The sequence below is a fragment of the Solea solea genome, chromosome 21 (assembly GCF_958295425.1).
Source record: "Solea solea chromosome 21, fSolSol10.1, whole genome shotgun sequence".
In the NCBI taxonomy this organism is placed as follows: Eukaryota; Metazoa; Chordata; class Actinopteri; order Pleuronectiformes; family Soleidae; genus Solea; species Solea solea.
The window spans coordinates 2327099-2346432 of record NC_081154.1 but is presented as its reverse complement, the minus strand read 5'-3'; the positions used below and the strand labels follow the sequence as shown (position 1 = coordinate 2346432).

Here is a 19334-nt window from a genome sequence, read left to right as displayed (position 1 = left end):
CATTTTAATTAAATGACACACACTCAAATATCCTGTGCCACTTATAAAATGAAAGTAAATAAATTTGCAACCACATTTGTACACAAAAACTTTAACATTAGAAAGAGGAAGGAAATATTCAGTCCTTCTCCTTAATTATTCTTGCCAGTGTTTTGTCTCGTTATTTATTTAACCTTCTTTTTAACCAGGAAAACCCCTCTTTTGAACTTTTAGAACTTTTGACAAAAACAGCGATGGAGCGCGACTCTTCGTTAGCATTGTCTGTGTGTCCTCATTCAACAGTTCACCTCACTCATGACATCATCAGCTTATTACTTATTGTGTTAGTGTTTTAAGAGAGAGATGCCCCACGGTCAAAAATAACCTACTGTGTGCACTTAACTGCCATAAGTTTCCCTTAAGCTTGACACTTGATCACCTGACCTAGCATTATCTTACTAGCATTTTAAACAAGACACATTTTACATGTCAGTGAATAACTACTGTATATTTCAATTTAAAGCTGAGGTCAGTAATGTCATAGTCGCTAATTTTGGCAGCTAACTTCCTGTTAGCTGCTGCCGTTAGCTGTTAGCTGCTGCTGTTAGCATTCCCCTTCCATAATCCATACTTTACCTCATGAACAGACAGTTAAGACATTCATTTACTGTGTGGTGGGAATGAAATGTTTTCACTGTAAATATTAAGACAATGCTGTATATATTCTGGTTATTCACTGTCTTTTTAAATTTTTTTAAAGTTTCTATATTATGTGTTTATAGAACTTGAAATGTATTTACTATACATGATTTTTGACTGTCTTGGCTGCCGTAATAACTTAAAATCCCCTGGTTTGTGGGACTAATTAAGGATTATTTTACTTTAGTTGATCATAATTTATATTGGAAAAAGTTTCTTCTATACAAGACGTAGCAGAGACCAAACCAGCAACACAGAAAACAAGAGCGCCGTCTTTTCACGTAAGTACTTCACTTACAGTAATATACATTTGTGTTGTATGGTGAACTTTTACTGGATCAGTTAAGGAGACGAGAAAGACGGGACATAATAAGGGACTTTTTTTTTTGTGAGTGTGTATGTGTGTGTACTGAGGGGATGTGCTTTTCTAAACACACTGTGACTCACACACACACACACACACACACACGTATGAAGTGCCCTGCCAGCTTGATTCCAAAGAACACTGAATTAGTGCACCAAAAGGATGTGTTAAGTGTAAACTTAGCGTATATGAGACTGAATCAAAGATGTGACAATACCCTTGGCAGAGTACGTGATTCAGGGCACATTCAGGGTGTAAAATTCTGTTGTATAAACACTACGCAAATGGGGAAGCAGCACACCCCACTGTCCGGATATTCCAAAGACTTTAATAGGCCTGATGACAGCTTTACTAATGTTGCTCGGTGATGACTATTTTTACTACTAAAGAGCGACATTGTACTTGATTCTCACATATGTCCACCCACAGAATTGTGCATTTCCTGCAGCGGTGACCTGGATCTTCTGGGACTTGTCCTTGTGGCGTAGACAAAGGTTCCCATACCTAAGTCAGAGACTGGCTGGAGACAAGGAGACAAACCCGTCTGGTGTGTGTGAGTATTATGAGGTGACATGAGAGACGTTTTACACATGTATTAAGTTGAGTAAAGGAGAAAGTAAGCAATATGTTCTGTGTTTAAAAAAGGTTGCATTTTCTCTGTGTGAAAATCAAGATTGTGTTGCTTCCTCTCAATCCTGTTGTCCTTGACTTAAAGTGACATGCAGGATTAGTGTCTGTCCACATGAATGAAGGCCTCCTTTCCCTTTCTCTTCACCACATTTTGCCACTTATCAGAAAAACTTCCCCTTTTTTGTAAGGAACACAAAAATGTAAACCATGAAACCCAGATTAGTGTATGGTTTATGTAGTTTCTTCATGTTTCCCTGAGTCACGTCAACCTAGTGCTCTTATGGCGTATTTCCACTGGCTCTACTCGCCTCGGCACGGCATGACACGACACGATTAGGTCGCATCTCCACTAAAAAAAAATTACCTACTGGACGTGGGCGGAGTCATCACTGCACGGCTGAGTGGAACTGCGGTGACTTTGCTTTATATGCGCCACACACACACACACACACACACACACACACACACACACACGAGTGACTAGTGACTTTACACCAGACTTCTGTAGTTGTTGGAGATTAACCCACATTTTTAGGATTGTTAAGTAGTTTTAAGTGATCTACAGTTCGGCGCTGTTCGGCAGTCTGACCAATCATCGCATAGTACTTACTCAGCGCACTTTTGGAACCTCGCCTGAGCAAGTACTATGCTAGTAGTACTTAAACCTTGCCGTGGCGAGACGAGTAGAGCCGGTGGAAATGCGCCATTAGTTTAAGTCACTTGTCATTGGAAAGTTTGCAATTCACTGCACGGGACTATTTACAGTTGTCCTTTTATCTCGTCACAGGATACTGGCAGTATTATAATTTAAAACTAGGACTGCACGCAGACATGATAGGGCCCTCGCTTGTGTCCCACGCAAGTCGGGTTAGTGCAGCAGTTCCCTGACCGTACTTTTGAATCCGCCAAAACCTTCAGACCACTTTTTGTTTGGGTTTAACGAATTTAACGTTTCGTTAAATTCCAAATGGGCGACTTCCTGTTGAGTTGAAGCCATGGTCACGGTCGACTTTTTTCTTTGTTTTGGTCTATAACATCTTTCAAGTTTTGGGAAATTCGGTGGAACTCAATGCCAAAGTCAGAGGAGACTTCCTGTACAATGCATGTTTGACACCAAAACAATATCAACAACAACACTGAACATTTACCAATAAATTTATTGAATTTTATTTCATATGATATATTATTATTTTAATGTGCCCCTATGTTTAGCAGTGTGGAAAGACCCACAGACCTCCTGGAGTTTCTTTGCCGAAAGAATGATATGGTCACAACAACAACAATAAAACTACTAATGATACACAACTGTGTTATATTAATTTAAGTATACAGTATGTACCACAAGCGAGCAGAGATTCATAAGGAAAGAAAATTTCATGCAAGTGTTCAAATGTGCCATTTTGAAAAATGAAATGCATTATATGACCAGTTTAACAAACAATGCTTCAAGATTTGTAAATCAAATTCCATCCCATAATTAGCATAGTGCTTGTCTTTTTTGAATTTTCTGTTTTGGTAGAGGGGAGTTATAGAGTCGATGACTCTATTATTTAGATTTAAATATTGCCACTGATTTGAACTGAGCCCAATGAAAAGGTGTCTTCTGCTTTCACCTTGCTGGTTTACCACCTTACTTGCAATATATATATATATATAATTAACATCACTATGTATTAAAGTTGTAATAAGCTTTAAAATGAGAAAAAACAAATATGAGGTATTCTGGTAACATCTTTCATATTTCCAATTAATAATGATGCAGGAGGCCATTGAACAAGTTCACATATGTAAAACAAAGTAGGTCAAGTTCCAGCTTGATCTTTTCGGAAGAGTCCAAGTCCAAATTCCATGTTTAGCTCTGGATTAATATAGTATATGATCTGTTTGTAAATTTAGGACATTTATACATTTTCTTTTAGGCACGAAGCAGCAAAAACAAGTTTGACATCTCGGGGTTTATGGTGGGAAGAATTGTGAAGTATAGAATTGCAGGTATATGTCGTCCACAGGAGTGTCCTCTTCTCACTGACTCGGCTCAACATGGCGACTCCACATAGTCATTGTCCAGCCGCGGGTGGAAAGGCGACGCCAGCGAGCGGCTGATGATGATGACTCGAGGTGCGAGGCAGTCGTCGCGGCGGTGTAAAATGTTCCAGATGAGCATGGCCGCGGCCATCGTGGCCAGCAGGCAGGCGGCGATGTCCAAGTAGCAGGAGTAGGAAAGGTGCGTGTAGGGCCCGATCCTGTAGAAGGTCACGAGTCCAATCACCAGCACGAAACCTGCTCGGGAGCAAAGAGAGGCGCAAATCAGTGAACGTGAAGTGCATGGAAACTCAGGGTTTCAGCTGACTCATGAGAGTGCATTTGCTGAAGCTGTCTGTGTTAGTTAAGGATGACCAAGTTGGTCTTTTGCGCTTCATTCTTTAACAAATAAGATCATTCTTTAAAGGAATACTTCACCGATTTGCATTTAGCTTTGTATTACTAGAATAGAGGTAGTATTTTTAAAAAATTGTGCTTCCCAACATCAGTTTCCCCTGAGTTGAGAAATATCTTCATTCTTTTTTTATTGTTACGTGCCCACCAGTGACACTTGGTCCTGTTAGCGTAACTGTTAGCAAAGATGGCAGACACTGTTTACATTCTGGGAATGAGGTCCCGGGGGAAACTGAGGTTGGGAAGCCCAATTTTCCACAAATACGACCCCTATTCTCGTGATACAAAGCTAAATGCAAATCAGTACAGGATTCCTTTAAAGGGCCACACAAATGTTGTTTTTTAACTCATTTCCAGAGATAAATGTGGACATTGGAATTGTAAAACATTTATAAAATTGACAAAAAGTAGTCGTCAGAGTCACTTCCTTCAAAGAAAACACTGCTCTTTACTGTGTTTCTGTCAAATGTTAAAAGTAAAAGACCTGAAAAATCAAATAAATAAAAAAAATGGTCAAATTTAATCCAACTTGCCCTTTAAAGAATAACCAACAGAGATTAACATGTGTCAGAGAGCCCTAAACACAGACAGTGTTATTGATCATAAAGTCAAGTAATGGGTAAATAAAGAATTAGACTTGATGGTGTGATTGTATTTGAGGATAAGGTATTAGCTGTTTTATTAGATCTTACGCCAGTTCCCAATAACACAGAAAGTGGTAGATGAAAAGTTATTGGTCAAAAAAATCCCCATTTTCTTTGTCTTCCATGTAATATTTTCTTAGATATCCTAATCAACTGAGGGGCTGCTTTTGTCACAGAGAAAAGCAGACTAAGGTTTTCTTTAGGCTACTGTATATTTCTACTTGTCTTCCACCATCTCTGATCTTCAGAGTGACTATTAAAAGCACAGTATACACTCGCTGACTGTGGGGCCAGTACAGTAGATCTAGAGCACAACAACTTGGGTGGCTTTGTGAAATAATAACACATCCATTTTTATAATCCAACAGTAGCTCCGTGTGGGGTCTTTGAATTTGTGAAAATCTGTTTCCTCTTAGGAAGACCATCTAAGATCTCAAGATCAAAGTTCTAAGTAGCTGTTTTTTTGCTCAGAAAAGCACTGGAGAACTTTTATCTCCTGGTTTCTTTGATTCTTGGTCGTTTTTGACTCACGCAATGAGGAAATAGAACTTGTAAAGACGCAGCGTTCCATTCCATGCTGTTTCTTTGATCTGCAATTTGTTTTATCAACTTTATAAGGGTCTCCATATCGCGCACACCTTTTCCTCTTCTGTATGTACATGGAAGTATTATCAAGTCCACGTCACCTGATATACCACATTCCAGAGTAGTCTGGAGTCGTTTGATAGTTCCACAGAAATTCATATGTGAGCTCATCCACGGCAGTATAAATACAGCACCCAAAAATAATCTCTGGAACAGGGATGTCGTTGTTTTAGGATATGAATCAGTCAGTTTCCTGAAGCAGTCAGTGGCTCCGGGCGGCGCGGGTTCATTTATATTTCTTTTCTCTACCTCTCTACATCAAGATGGCTGTCATTGTTCTTAGTGAGGATGTGAACAATTGTATCTGTGTATCTTTGCGTGTCTACTGCACTGCACACAGTTTGCTCACTCTCTTCATGTTTAACGTGTCTGGCCCCTTATCCAAGAAAATGAATAATCTGTTGCAGGTTCCAACCAACCAGGGTGGGCTGTGTGAACCTCTTTTCTGGCGCGGACTTATCTCCCAAACTTCCTTCCCTTTCTTCCTCTTTCCATCCTTCCTTCCTTCCCTCATCTCCACACCCTAACCCTTCAAGGTTAATATACAGTGTTTGCAGGACAGTTGACATGATCTGTGACACATACAAAGAAATCCAGGCAGGTCTTATCTACAGTAGAGGCCACGTCTTGGAAATCCATGAAGCTCATTTGTTTCCCCCCTTCAAGTAATGAATGTCCTGCTTCTTTCTTAAAGGGCACAAACTTGATTAGAATGAATTGTTGACCTCTGAGTCTTTAGCCCAAAATCTGGAGATGACATTTGAGGAAGTAATGGATAAATGTGGGTAAAAATGTGACATGACGGAGGTCCTTCATCTGAACCAAATAACACGACAACCCATCAACCTTAGTGACGTGGTAGACCAAAAGTGGTGGATTAAAAATATACATTTTGATATCTTGACTTGACATTTGAGGGAAAAAAAAAGTCTGATACCTCAAAGTAAAAAAGAATAATCTGATGAAATAAATGGCAGCTGTGAGCACTCCGATAAAATATAAACCCACATTTGAACCGGTCACTGTTTTAGGTCCTGGAACCTGCTGTGAACTGTTACTGAATGGAACTGAACTGGATATTGTTGTTATTCCACAATCTGCTCGCAATAGCTGCACATTTTGGCACGTCTGAAAATGAAAACATTCCTGAGAAAGAGGCTGATGGGTAAAAATATCTCCATTCATGCAGAACGAGCTCATTCACAGAGCAGGCGGGGAAAGGTTATAAAAGAGTGGATTAGACTGGACGTACACCGGGAAATGAGGCCATTAATGATCATTTAAATATTAAAAGGAGAAGCAGGGTCGAGGTAGACTTGTCCTGTAGCAGAGGTAGTGTCCTGCTACTTGAGTTTGTTTTAGCCGACTGAACGGCTTACGTTCAATATGAGAAAAGGTAAACGGCTAAAGTCCTAAATATTAGAGACTATAGGGAAAGGAAATGTCTGAACTCTTTGTCATAACATTTTTAACCAGATATCAACACAGTATCCTTGCTGCATTTGGTGTTAGCATCTTTAGCATTAGCTAAGTAGGCTAGCATTAAAGGGATAGTTCAGGTTTAGGACGGTTCAGTTAAGCTATCATAAAATTGAGCGGGCAAACATTTTATATCAGGTGAGTCTTTAGTTAAGTGACTAAACTTTTTCCTTGTGTCTCCACTGGCAGCCATGTTCTCAGTGTGAGGGTGTGTATGTGTCTCAGAGGTCAACACTGACTATTGGCGCTTTTACACTATACAGTTGTAGCACAACTCGGCGCAAATATACTCGGTTTTCCATTACTGTAGAATAAGAATAAGAATAAGAAAGAATAAGAATAAGGTTTATCCCACTTATTCTTACTTAAAATGTGATTTAAAGTCACTTATTTTCATTTAAAGTCTCAAAGAATGCAACAGGTATTTACTGATTTATTACCCAGGACAAACCTGAAGCCTAAAGTAAAGAATAAAACCCCTCAGCCCTGCTGCAGTGTAATGATTTGCTGCTACTCTCTCATTAACGCTAATCCAGTGAAACACTCTACTAAAACAAACTGTAAACATGCATGAGCATAATGCCAGTGCAGACACAAACACATAGTCCCTGTCGAAACTGTCTTTCCCGTTTATTCCCCCCCCCCCCCCCTTTTTTATTTTTCCTTCTTCAGCTCGGGAGTTTGCATAACAGGTAGTCACAGACATTTCCTCGTCCTGCACAGGGATATCCTGGCGCCTGACAGTCGCTCCCTGGCCCACTGCTGCTGCTGCTGCCGCTGCTGCTGCTGCTGCTGCTGCTGCTGCTGCCGCCGCTGCTGCTGCTCCGGCCCATGGATTCTGGACGGGGACTAAATTTAGACCCAGAACAGAGACCACTACTTCATTCTGCTCTGCCACACAAAGACACCGAGTGGCAGAGCGACCACAGCGTACAGCACAACACACTTCCTCAGCGGGGGCACTGGGACAGGCCACGCTGGCCAAATCTTTAAAATGGCACAGTGGGATGGATGTGTGTGAATGAGAGGTTTTTGTTACCATGACAACACAAAGTCATGTCCACAAAGATCATATACTTTGCTACTCCCCCCCAGTTTGTTTGCTTTCTTGATTCATTTCTTTGTCTCTGAACACTTTTAGACTTGTCTCTCTCTCTAGAATGATCTATATATAACAGTATAACATGGTTTAGATCTTTGGCAGCACTGGTACTCACTGGCTAACTGGAAGAGTGCAGCGATGGCTTCCTCCCACCACTGGGATTCCTGCGTGATGAACGGCAGCTCCATCAGGCCGAGGAGGAAGATCAGCTGACCGGCAGTCAGGGCCACGGTCGCCATCAGGTTGCAGGCTCGCATCATGTCGAACTGCACTGGAGTGAGCGGGAGAAGAGTTTTCATGTGAGTGTCATGTGATCTTAATACACTTATGATTCACAAGCATGAATTAAAGATCGTCATGAAAGCTTTGTTATCATGAATGGTGCAGCATATCTTTGCTGGGCAGTGTTGCCCCATTGTGCCAAGTGAGGCTGGTGAGCTGCCGTCCGTCCAGCGTTTCCTCGACTTATTCTTGAATGGGAATGTTTCTCAATGGAGAACATACAGTGCCTTAAAGTTCTTCCGCACTAGTTTACAATAAACCAGGGCCCTGGCCACCAGGGGGCCCCCAATCTAGTGGTTTTTGTTTTTGTTTTTACAAACCACACTTAGTGCTTCACTTTGAATATTCAAGTTTAAAATAACTCTGTGCCCTCTAAGGTTAAAAGATGTCTGGTTTGGTGTGTTAATACAGGGGTCTATCAAGGGCAAAGACGTCTAGAGGGGAGCCCCAAAACATGTTTGGCATGTGAGCAAGGATGGATTTCTGAATGAGTCGACTGGGCCCAAGAGGTCAAGTGTTAGGGCCCTGAAGCCTGAGTCACTACCTCAATAAGTCAAAGAGCAAACGGCTGTGAATCTGAACACATTTAGGTGTTGCCCTTCTCCAGCTGGCCATCTCAAAAATGCACCAGAATACAGGAAATCACATCTACCAGATTCAGAATTTGACTCCGCTTTGTGGCGGGGGGGGGGGGGCCAAATCAAAATCTGCTTAGGACCCCCTAAAGGCTCGGGCCGGCACTGCACTAAGCCTACTGAAAAAGACTGCCATGGAATAATGTTCATACTATTACATTTAGAAAAAGTCAACTTAAAGTAGGGTAGATTTCTTCTTTGGTGTCACATTATAATGTGTTGTAATTATAATCCAGTGACTTCATTGTTTCCCATATTTAACCTTTTCACCACTGTAATACAGACTTTATTTCTCTAGTGACTCATAAGGATATTTTTAAAATGTAGAACCACAAAAATTGACACAACACTAGACAGTAGACACAGAAATACCCCCAAACTGCTGCTGTATCCTGCACTTACCAACAGGGGGCGATGCTACATGCCTGGGGCCCCATCTGAGAGGGGTTGGAAACCCCCCTCCCTCCTGAAGAAGACCCATGGCAGTCGTTTGCAGCCAAAAAGCTTGATTATTTTAGAAGCTATAAATACTTGGTGGCTGAGACTGTGTGACGTTGAATCCATCAACTATGCTGCGGATTTAAGTTGTAGCAGCAGAAAATGCGGTTTGTCAACAGTCAGCTGAGCCTTCTGCAAAGTCACAGACACACACATGAGTCTGACACTGTTACATTTAAAATCTACAGTTCAAAACTTACATTTGACAGTGCTGCGGGACTCCTGGTACCCTGCGTACTCTGAGCCCCATCCCAGACCTTCACACTGCCTCTGTGTCCCTTGCCCCCTCTTCCCAGCCTGAAGGTCATCCCGGCCTCTCTCCACCCCAGTGGGGCACATCCTCCACAGTCCCACGCTCCGCTTGCGTCCGTCCTCCAGCGCTTGCAGGACCCAGCTGGGGGTGAAGGCGGCAACGTTATTCAGGACCAGGGACAGCAGGGCCACTACCACCGCCGCCACCACCAACCTCTGCACGGCCATGCGCCGCCCGCCGCCCGCCACCTCGCCCTCTCCCTCGGGGCCCTCCTGTGGACCCTGTCCCTCCTCAATGTCCTGCCCGCTCCCGTGTCTCTCCTCGGGGTCAGTGGCACCAGTGGTGCTCTGGGCCCCCTGGCTCCTCTCCTCCACCTCCTCTACCACCACGTCCTCCTCCAGCTGTTGGCCTGTGTCCCCCCCTGACTCACGCAGAGGTGTGCTTGAGTGTTTTCCTTGAGATTTAGCTAAAGAACATCTCCATTCATCGTCATTCAGGGGCTTGCAGTCGTGGCAGCAGGTCCTCAGCCTTCCTCCTCTGATAGCAGTGCAGGAACACCAGGATTAATCCAACTGGCACCTTGGTCCATTCCACTGGCTCTGTCTGGCTGCAGCTTGACCCTGGGATCTCACACCTTTTCTTCTTCTTTTTCCTTTACTTCTTTACTTGTCTGACTTGTGCATGTGCATCAGGACTCTCTGTGTAGGCACTTTCCTCCTCAGTGAGTACAGCGAATGCAAAGAAAGCAGAGATCCTTCAGGAACAGTTGACTCTCGACTTGAAGAGCCTGGAACGAGACGTCCTCCGGCCCACCTCCTTCTGCTTCTCTCTCACTCACTCTTTCCCTGCAATCCTTGAGGTCAGAGTTGAACTGTGGGGGAGTTGCTGTTCGTCATCGTCCAAGACATCAGTTCACACATGCAGCAGCAAGCTTTAAACAGACGGCCCCCTCCTCCACCAACACTCCAAATGTGTGTGTGTGTGTGAGTGTGTTTGTGGGAGAGAGAATGTCCAAAAGACTCCTGTCAGACGTCACCGTTGTGTATTCTTTTGTCTGGAGCCCAGGGGGCGTTCGCTAAAGTCCTCTCTCTCCCTCTCATTCTCTCGCGTGTGCAACAAACATATTGGCCGCCGCAGTCGACCAGCAACAGGATGTGTTTCCTGAGAGGAAAAGAGGATGGGAAGAGAGGCCAAATGTAGACCTGTCCCTTCTCTTGTCTTTCCTTTTCTGGCTCTCTAGATCTCGCCGCTCTGTGTGTGCAACACTCTCTGCATTTTTTCCACTGTCAAGGTTGACATTTTTCTCACCATATACAGTCTGGCTCTCTTTCTTGTTTCACTTCACTCGGCCTCCGTTCTCCCTTTCTTAAAGCGGGGCCCCTAAAGATTTGGGGTATTTCCTGTTGCTTAACTTTAATAAACAGCCCACATCTGTATCAGCCTAAGTAAGGAACGGGGAGGAGGGACGGGCTGCAAATAGAGACCAGATGGCTGTGGAATCTTAAATTTGGAAATGGAGGAAAGGAACAGGGGGCAGATTTACGTCAGCAAGGAAAGGGGAAAAAAAAAGGGGGAAATACAGAATACCATCGCTCTTGTTTTCAGTTTTAGTGCTTACACTTGTATGAATGCTCTTGTGCATGGGGATCGTAGTAGGTTTTGACCGGATAAACACAAAACTTTATGTTTATTTGTCTCAGTTTTCACAATAGTTTCCACACATACTGACACATGGGGTAAAAAATACAAACTGTAAGCGTATACTAAACATTGTACTCATTATAAATACCACACTTTCTGAGGTTTAGTCTGCATTGTTGAATATTAAAATGCCAGTGAGACCTTCTTCGTCTTGTAAACAGAGCATTTCTCTTTTCTCTGCAGTAAAGTAAAGTGATGTGTGGGAGAAAACACGGTCAGGATGTGTGTAAAAACGGGCTGGCTGGATGTGATATGCGTGTTCAAATACCATATATGAGAAAGACTAAAGAAAATGAAGTGGATAATGTGGATAAATATGTAAAACTGCTCCTCATATTAAGGCATATTAAGATTATGGGACTTTCCAAACCTACATTAATGCATTTATCTTTCTATCAAAAGTTGTAAAGGTCTTGTCCATGCTATGCTATGGCATTCTAAACAATTTCTACCAGTAACAGAACCTATTTGAAGATGGTTGATTGTTTGTATCCATCTGTACCACCAGTTATGCCAAATACCTGGCATTGTTGCACATGATTGGATTTGATTTATATTAAAAAACAAGCCACAGTAATATGGAATTTAATCTCACTTACGTCTTACTTTTTTTTGTTACAGTTCTGATCATTTAGACGGACACATGCCAAAGTACCCAGGATGCTCCAGGATGACACATTACAGGTAACAGAGCAGCGTCTTATCACCTGGTCACAATCTTTAATGGTCATGATGATGTCAAACAACAAAAATGCGATAAAAAAAACTATCTCTCTACCACATGGTTTGTCACTTCTGAATGTGGTTTTTTCTGAATGGCTGAGCTAATGCTGAATCACACCACAGGGGGGCGATAAAGCACCATATCCACCAAGTTGCTAAAGTGCATTATTATTGTGGCTATGGAGCAAGAGGTGGCAACTCTAAATGTGGACGTGTGATTAAAATAAGAAATGTCACCAGAAAACACAATATCATAGTTGTGTAGAGTCAGCAGTATAATATAAAGTACCTTAAACGTGATACTTGAGTTAAGAGTACAAGTTTGTTACCAGAAAATGAATAGGTAGAAGTTGAAGTCACTTTTTTTATAATATTACTTAAGTAAAAGTCTTAAAGTATATAACATTTACTGTATTTAAACGTCATTTTCTGATATAAAATGTACTTAAGTCAGTGCTTTCAGGTTTCCTTAGACATTTAAATCTACCCACACTTCGCTTTATTCAAATCATGACTTCTTTGTAAATATTAGTGTCATACCCAAAGTATTTTTGCAGCTCTTTTATGTCATTCACTACATTTCTTTATAGTGTTGTAATGTCACAAGTACTAATACTTACAGTTACAGTACAAAATTCATGTATCTGTACTTCACTTTGTTATTTGTATTTCTAGCAACGTCAACTTTTACTCCACTACACTTCCTCTAACTGTCTTTGTTGCTCGCTACTACCAAATAAAATCAGCAGAAGAAGAAGAGTTGGTATTATGGTCTGTATTTATATAGAGCTTTTCTAGTCTTTACACTACAGTTTTCATTCATTCACACACTGCAACATGGGGCTATGTGTCTTGCTCAAGGAAACATAGACTAGCAGAGCCAGGAATTGAACCCACAACCTTCCAGTTGAAAGAATTTGATACTTAAGTGAAATAAATGTCATATACTTTAAGACTTTTACTTAAGTAATATTATACCAAAGACATCTGGTAACAAACTTGTACTATTACTCAAGTATCCCTTTTAGTGAAGACTATGTTTGGTGCTATTTTTATCGATAATGTAGAGACTGACAAGTCAATTTGAGATCAGCTTGCCACAAGAGGGCGCTATAGACCTTTTTCCATTTTGCCAATTTTTACATGAAATAGATACACAAGTGTGATTAATGACATGAATCTAAGCGTCTTATCTTTTGTGTCGAGTCATGTATAAATACAACATTGTCTTAATCAGGTGTGTTTCTTCAGAAGAGTGAAAAAAGTCAAACTTTTTGAGAAAAAGATATAAAAATAACATTTATGATGATATTTCACATAATTTCAAACTAAAAGTGTTTGTTTTGATATGGAACGATGAATAGTTAACAAAATAAAAGTATTTATGATGACTGAGTGTTTGTTTGTGTTTGTTTAACCATAGCAATGTGTTGTTGCTATGTGGATACAGTGAGAGTCACAATGAAATCTGCTGCCACTGAATACACTGAATAAAGATGGACTCTCAGAGTCACCAGCCAACTTCAGATGCACCTCAGACACGACTTCAAGCTCTCAAAGAAGAAAATGTGAGTAAAACACACGAGAATCTTAAAGTGCAGTCGTTCTTCTCACTTTTACTGTTTATTTCTGGGATGAATACACGTCCTCATATGAAATGAATGTTTGAAAATAACTGATTTACCTCCTTTCAGCTTCAACTGTGTGACAGAAATGAACGCCTCTTTGCCAAAGTGGGCTACCTGGAGGGCAGACTGGGCCACCTGGCCAGCTCTAACACAGACCTGTCCTGCAGGCTGGTCCACAGCCAAGAGGACAAACTCAAGGTTTGATGAGTACATTCACTGTGTCAGGCTTCCAGTATAGCACCCGAGGGTCTTTACTGTTTTCTGTCTCACCCTCCAGATATCGAAGGAGCTTGTGGACGAGAAAATCCAAAGCAACAAGATGAGAGAGCACTTTGAACAAGAGACCTTTGAGCTGAAAAACAAGGTGAATCAATGATTTGACCAGTATAACAGAAATGTTTAATACTCAGCAGATCAGCAGGATGTGCATAGATAGGTTGTGGGGGATTTTTTTTGGGGGGGGGGCAGATAAATCTCTGTGTCTTTTACAACAGACACATTAAAAAAAAAAAAGCTTTTGCATATCAACTATTCTCTACAAGTCTGTATTCATCTCACTGTCTTTCCTTCTTTGTAAGGTATTGAACCAAGACAGCGTGATAACAGAGCTGGAAATGGAGCGAGACAAGTTATCTCAGGAGCTTCAGTCGGCTCACGCTCGTCTGAAGGTGGGAGAGAAGAGCGGTCAGGACCTGACAGAGGAGTACGCCACTCTGAGGAAGAGCTACCAGGTTCTGGCTGAGGCCCACAATATAGAGCTGAGCCAGAGTGAGCAACTGGGCGCTGAGCTGCTGGCACTGGCCCGGGCCCAGGACGCCCTCCGCAGGCAGCTGAAGGAACAGCAGCGGAGTGTCGACACCACCACAGAGGGCCTTCATGGAGAGCTGGAGAGGGTCCGAGCACTGATTAGTCGCATGTCCTGGAACAGGGTCAAGGTGAGCCAGTGTTTGTTTGTGTTGTTGTTGTTGTTGTTGTGCTTCAAATTTATTTAATTTTATTGAATTATTGCTGACTCTCTGCTTGTATGTGTTTGATTGAACAGCCTGAGGATTTGGCAGCTTTGGACAAGGAGCAAAAAACTGTGAGTATTTCTATATCACATAGTAAAACTTATATGTATATGTATATATACATATACATATACATATACATATACATACATATTATGGCATGCAATATATTGAAAGAAAGTCTTAACATATATATAATGAAAGGCTGAATATATAATATGATAGTAACACTTCTATACTATTTGCTGTTTTCTTGGCTTTTATTTTAATGTGAGATTTTTTTTCGTGTGTTTTTATCTTGTTGTTTTTTAAAGTGCTTTTAAATAAACTTGGACTGGATACAGACCATTTTTCACCGTTTTCCGTCACTGTAACTTCTGTCGCTCGTCTTTTATCACGTAGCTTCTCGGAAACCAAGACGAGATCAAAGAAATGCTGGAGAAAATGAGGCGTGTTCACCAGGAGCAGCAGAAGAAACTGGAGGAGAAAGTGTGAGGGCCGGCGAATGTTTGTCCTGTCCCTCGTGCACAAGCCTAATTCACATGAAACATGGTTAATCTTTCCATTTCCAGTCATCAAACAGCCAAACCCATGTTAGGATGAGCTGTGTTTGTCCCAGTGTTCATCCCACATGCATCTGCTCTGTGGTTCCTTCTTTGATTTGGGCTCTGAGCTGTGGTTTTGTTTACTGCATGTGATGTGGTCTCTCCGCTTCCTCCTGTGATGTGGTTGACTGTGGATTGTTGGTCGCTTGCTCTCTTGTGGTTGAGCTTGTGTTTGGTCATCAGGGCGGCGGTGGGTAAAGAGCACCAGGAGAGCAGGATCGTGATCCGTCAGAGCCAACAGAAACTCTCTGAGCAGAAATCAGTGAGTATGAATGAGAGAGTGCATCAGAATCAGCCTCAGTGTGTGCACATCAGTGTGTGAACTTTGACTCTGATTCCCCCATTATTCAGATGTGTAAATCTCAGCATAAATCTCCACCTATAGGCCCTGATGTTCTCTCAGAGCCAAGTGAAGGAGGTAGAAGACGAGAACTCAAAGCTGCAGCTTCAAGTCAAAGAGCTAAACGAGGAGTATCGTGCACGACTGGTGTGCTACATCCAGGACTTAGCTGTGAGCAGCAGCAGCAGCATGTGGACACAATGCACCTGAAATGTAAGATACAATGAGCTCAGCGTCTCACTCGTTATTTGTGAATTTTTAATCCAGCTGTACATCGATGGACTAGGAGACGGTCAAACTCCAGGAGGAGCTAAGATGAGGGAGTCTGTGGAAAACATGCTGCGGGACGTGCGTTTGTCTTACAGGGTCAGAGAAGAACAGCTGGCGTCTGCGGCTCGCTCCTATAAAAAGAGACTGCAGAAGATCACCAGGACCCATCAGGCTGTGCTCATGGCATACAGGTGACACTTAGAGTATGTCTGGGCTTCACTAAACCTGCCTACTTCTACATAAGTATGGAACTGAGGAAATGTGATTGAAGTTTGGATTGTTTTTCTGGGCATTTAGGTTGAAGAAGTTATTAGATTTTTAGTGGTAATCTGGATTAAGGATGATTTTAAAACCTTTCTTAACCTTCTGAGATAGGAGAGGCCGGGGTGGAGGTTTCTGTTTGCTTTCTCTTTTTTCAATCCTTGAAGTTTTAGAGTCTGCTTCTTCAAATGCACTGGACAGTTTATAGTTAACAAAAGATTTTAAAAAATCCTTAACCTATCTACCTCTCCACCTACTGTATCCATAAACACTGATATCAGGGTTCAGAGGGAGCAGATCTTGTCCAGAGCAGACAGCAGCTTTGACCCTGGACCTCCAGAGGCCTCTTTCAACCCGGAGCTCATTGAGCTGAGAGATGAAACTGAGAGGGAGCTTCATCAACTCCGTGAGGACAAGGCGAGGCTGGAGGTTCAGCTGCAGGCCGCCCGGGAGCAGGTAGAGAGCAGAGAGAGAGGAGAGAGAGAGAGAGGAACTGTTTTGATGTGGATCAATGTGCTTTTGTTCTGTCGGGTGAATCCTTTCATTCTGGTCTGTGGAGATTGTTCTTTGTGTCGATGATTTGTTCTGTGAGTGGTGAACTGGAGACATGAAAGAAACAAAAACTGTTGCAGAGGAGAACGGAGGATCCTCGAACTGCAACTGATGGATGTGATATGTGTTTATATTAAATATAAACAGGTTAAACATAGTGTTCTTTATTTTAGATACATTTTAGGACATTAATAGTTTGACTTTCTTTGTACTAACAGTGGTGTAACTAATGATTACTTTCATTTCTGATTGATTTGATTGATCCGTGATCCGTGATTAAAGGATTAGTAGTTTTCTCTATAAAGAAACAGTAAAGCACAAAAACTGCTCCAGACAAGACAAAATAGACTGGCACTGAAAGCCTTAGAGCAGGGGACTCCATGTCAAATGACCTGGGGGCCACATGCTGTCAAGTCTGGTCAGTAGGGGGCGCTCAAGTGAAGAAAAGTCCAACCTTGTGGGGTAGCTTAAAATTATATCATAGTATTCCATCATGGTATTGCATTTATATCGCAACATTTGGGACAATATTTTGGTTTAATTTCAAAATAAAAGTGTTTGTTTTGATGCACAATGACACATGATTCACAATAAATAAATTTTTTATGATGCAAAATAAAAAAAAATTAAAAAGAGCTGCATGTGGAAAAGTTGAAAAGCTGTTTTTTATAATCATTCATACAATTATTTGATTATAAAAACTTTTATATTTTGTAATTACTAGTTGCAGCTGTTGTATAAAATCAGACCATAATCTGTGTATGTATCTTCATACGTTTATTCCAGGTGGCCGCCATAAAGTTGCCTGTTCCTAATATCAGCGGTCAAGAGTGGGTGTCTTTTTTTTTTTTTTATAGTTCATCAAATGACAAAAGTGTAAAGTGTGCAGTGAGTACAGAATGTGTCACGTTGACAGACCGGCAGCAAAACTGGAGCAGATGAGTGAGGAGTCGTGTTCGAACATCAGGACGCAGCTGAAGGAGATCACAGCCTCGACACTAGTAAAACATCTCCTCCACTTTCATGTTCTTTTAAAAGGATTTTTATAAAATGCAGAACTTTATTTACATGCTCTTACAATCTTGTCACAGGTGAACTCCGAGAAGGAGCGAGCGCTTCTCCTCACCAGGGCAGCGGTGGCGGAGGCGCAGGTGTCAGAGCTGCAGGACTACATTGACAACCACCTGGGCAGGTCAGGAGGTCACGTCAGTGTGCGTGAGTCATGTGATATGTGTTTACTTTCAACTTACAACCTTAACCATTCCCTACAGGTATAAACAAGAGATCGCACATCTGCGCAGACGGCATGGGAAAAAGGAGGCAGGACGTTGTTGCCAAAGCGCTAATTCAGCTCTCCATGAATAGACTAGAACTTTATTGTCCAGCTGGAGAAAGACAACTGTCACCATCAGGTATATACACACTTACACTAACAATAACTTTAAATATATGTAGAAAAATGATTGTTTTTAAGAAAAGAGAAATCTGACATCCACTTCCTACCCTAATTTTAACATGGAGATAAATGACGAGTGTGAATCCTTGGTGTGTTCAGTGCCAGCACTAGGTGGTGCTGCTCACACTGGTGCTTCTGTCTCCATGAAAGCCCCCCCCCCTCCCCTTCCCCCCAGCCTTGAGAAAAAAATGCCTGGAATGTTTGTAAAGCTTATGTCAATTTCACGAGATTGGGGAGAAGAAAGCGCGGTGACAGCGAGGGGTCACCCTGGTGAGAATAATGTCATTACATGTTACCCAGACACTGTGAATACTTTCCCCCCTCAGTGCCGCCTGCCCGCGCGCTGAGAACTGTGGCACAAACAACAAGCCAGGCCCTTTTTCTCCAGGATGAGGGTTCATATTTATAACCTCAGTGTTGCTTTGAATAGGCAACTGTTCCCTTTCAATCCCTTTAACCAGTGTAAGGCTCTGCTGTTTTTCCCTAATGTGTTTTGGTAGCTGGGTTTCATGCCGTAGCCGACAGCTGACATAACTTTAAAAATAGAGAGTCTAAATGTGGGATAAAATGAAAGAGTTTGATTATAAGTGTCACTATTGTAAGTGTTCTATGTATAAATATACAAGTAAAACAAAATTTATGTTGGAAAAAGAGTGAAGAAAATACTCAGGGGGACGATGGGAAAAGTGGAGGATATGGAAAGAGTCATAGGCATGTCACCCCCATCCCCTTTTCAGGGGGGCATGCCAGTCATGGGAGGGAGGCGGGGTTACAGGGGTGTGAAAGTCTGAGAGGAATGGGAAGTGGGATTTTGTTCGTAATGTATTACACTCCCAGGGACCCTGGGAAAAGGGGTGGGGGCTGTGGTGGTGGGGTGTTCAGCTTGGGTCTGTGCCAACATAGTCACTGTGCCAAAGCGCCGGGTGCTGGGGAGAACTCCTCTCCTCTCACCGGCAGATCTGTGGGAAAAATCAAAACCAGGTTGTTCTTTGCTGCTCCGCCGACAAAGATGAGAGAGACACGCCCCCCTCCCCCCCCTCCCCCGCCCCGGGAAACTTGTACAAATGAAATGTGGTCTGAGTAAACAAAAAGAGTTGGTAGAAAGTTTAACGTTGCAGTGTCGTGTAAGATCGTCTACACCA

At 42.2% G+C, this 19334-nt stretch overlaps 2 protein-coding genes and 1 long non-coding RNA gene across 3 annotated transcripts; 2 read left to right on the top strand and 1 right to left on the bottom strand.

Moving 5' to 3' along the window:
* Positions 1–818: 818 nt before the first annotated feature.
* LOC131448243 (uncharacterized) lies at positions 819–7679 on the top strand. The gene is made up of 3 exons (XR_009234182.1): positions 819–959; positions 1472–1595; positions 7600–7679. It is a non-coding gene; the product is annotated as an uncharacterized LOC131448243 (long non-coding RNA).
* On the bottom strand, positions 2812–10866 carry tmem204 (transmembrane protein 204). The gene is made up of 3 exons (XM_058620522.1): positions 9594–10866; positions 8094–8249; positions 2812–3952 (listed from the first exon to the last, which is right to left on the bottom strand). Exons 1-3 carry the CDS (start codon positions 9871–9873, stop codon positions 3708–3710), a joined length of 681 nt encoding a protein of 226 aa, XP_058476505.1. The 5' UTR covers positions 9874–10866; the 3' UTR covers positions 2812–3707.
* ccdc78 (coiled-coil domain containing 78) lies at positions 8175–19181 on the top strand. Its single transcript, XM_058620521.1, has 16 exons — positions 8175–8277; positions 11969–12031; positions 13494–13638; positions 13765–13896; positions 13976–14062; positions 14277–14633; positions 14741–14779; positions 15111–15199; positions 15497–15575; positions 15699–15824; positions 15921–16114; positions 16466–16640; positions 17523–17566; positions 17653–17737; positions 17828–17928; positions 18008–19181. The coding sequence occupies exons 3-16, from the start codon at positions 13567–13569 to the stop codon at positions 18099–18101; spliced, it is 1674 nt and encodes a 557-aa protein (XP_058476504.1). The 5' UTR covers positions 8175–8277; positions 11969–12031; positions 13494–13566; the 3' UTR covers positions 18102–19181.
* Positions 19182–19334: the final 153 nt, after the last annotated feature.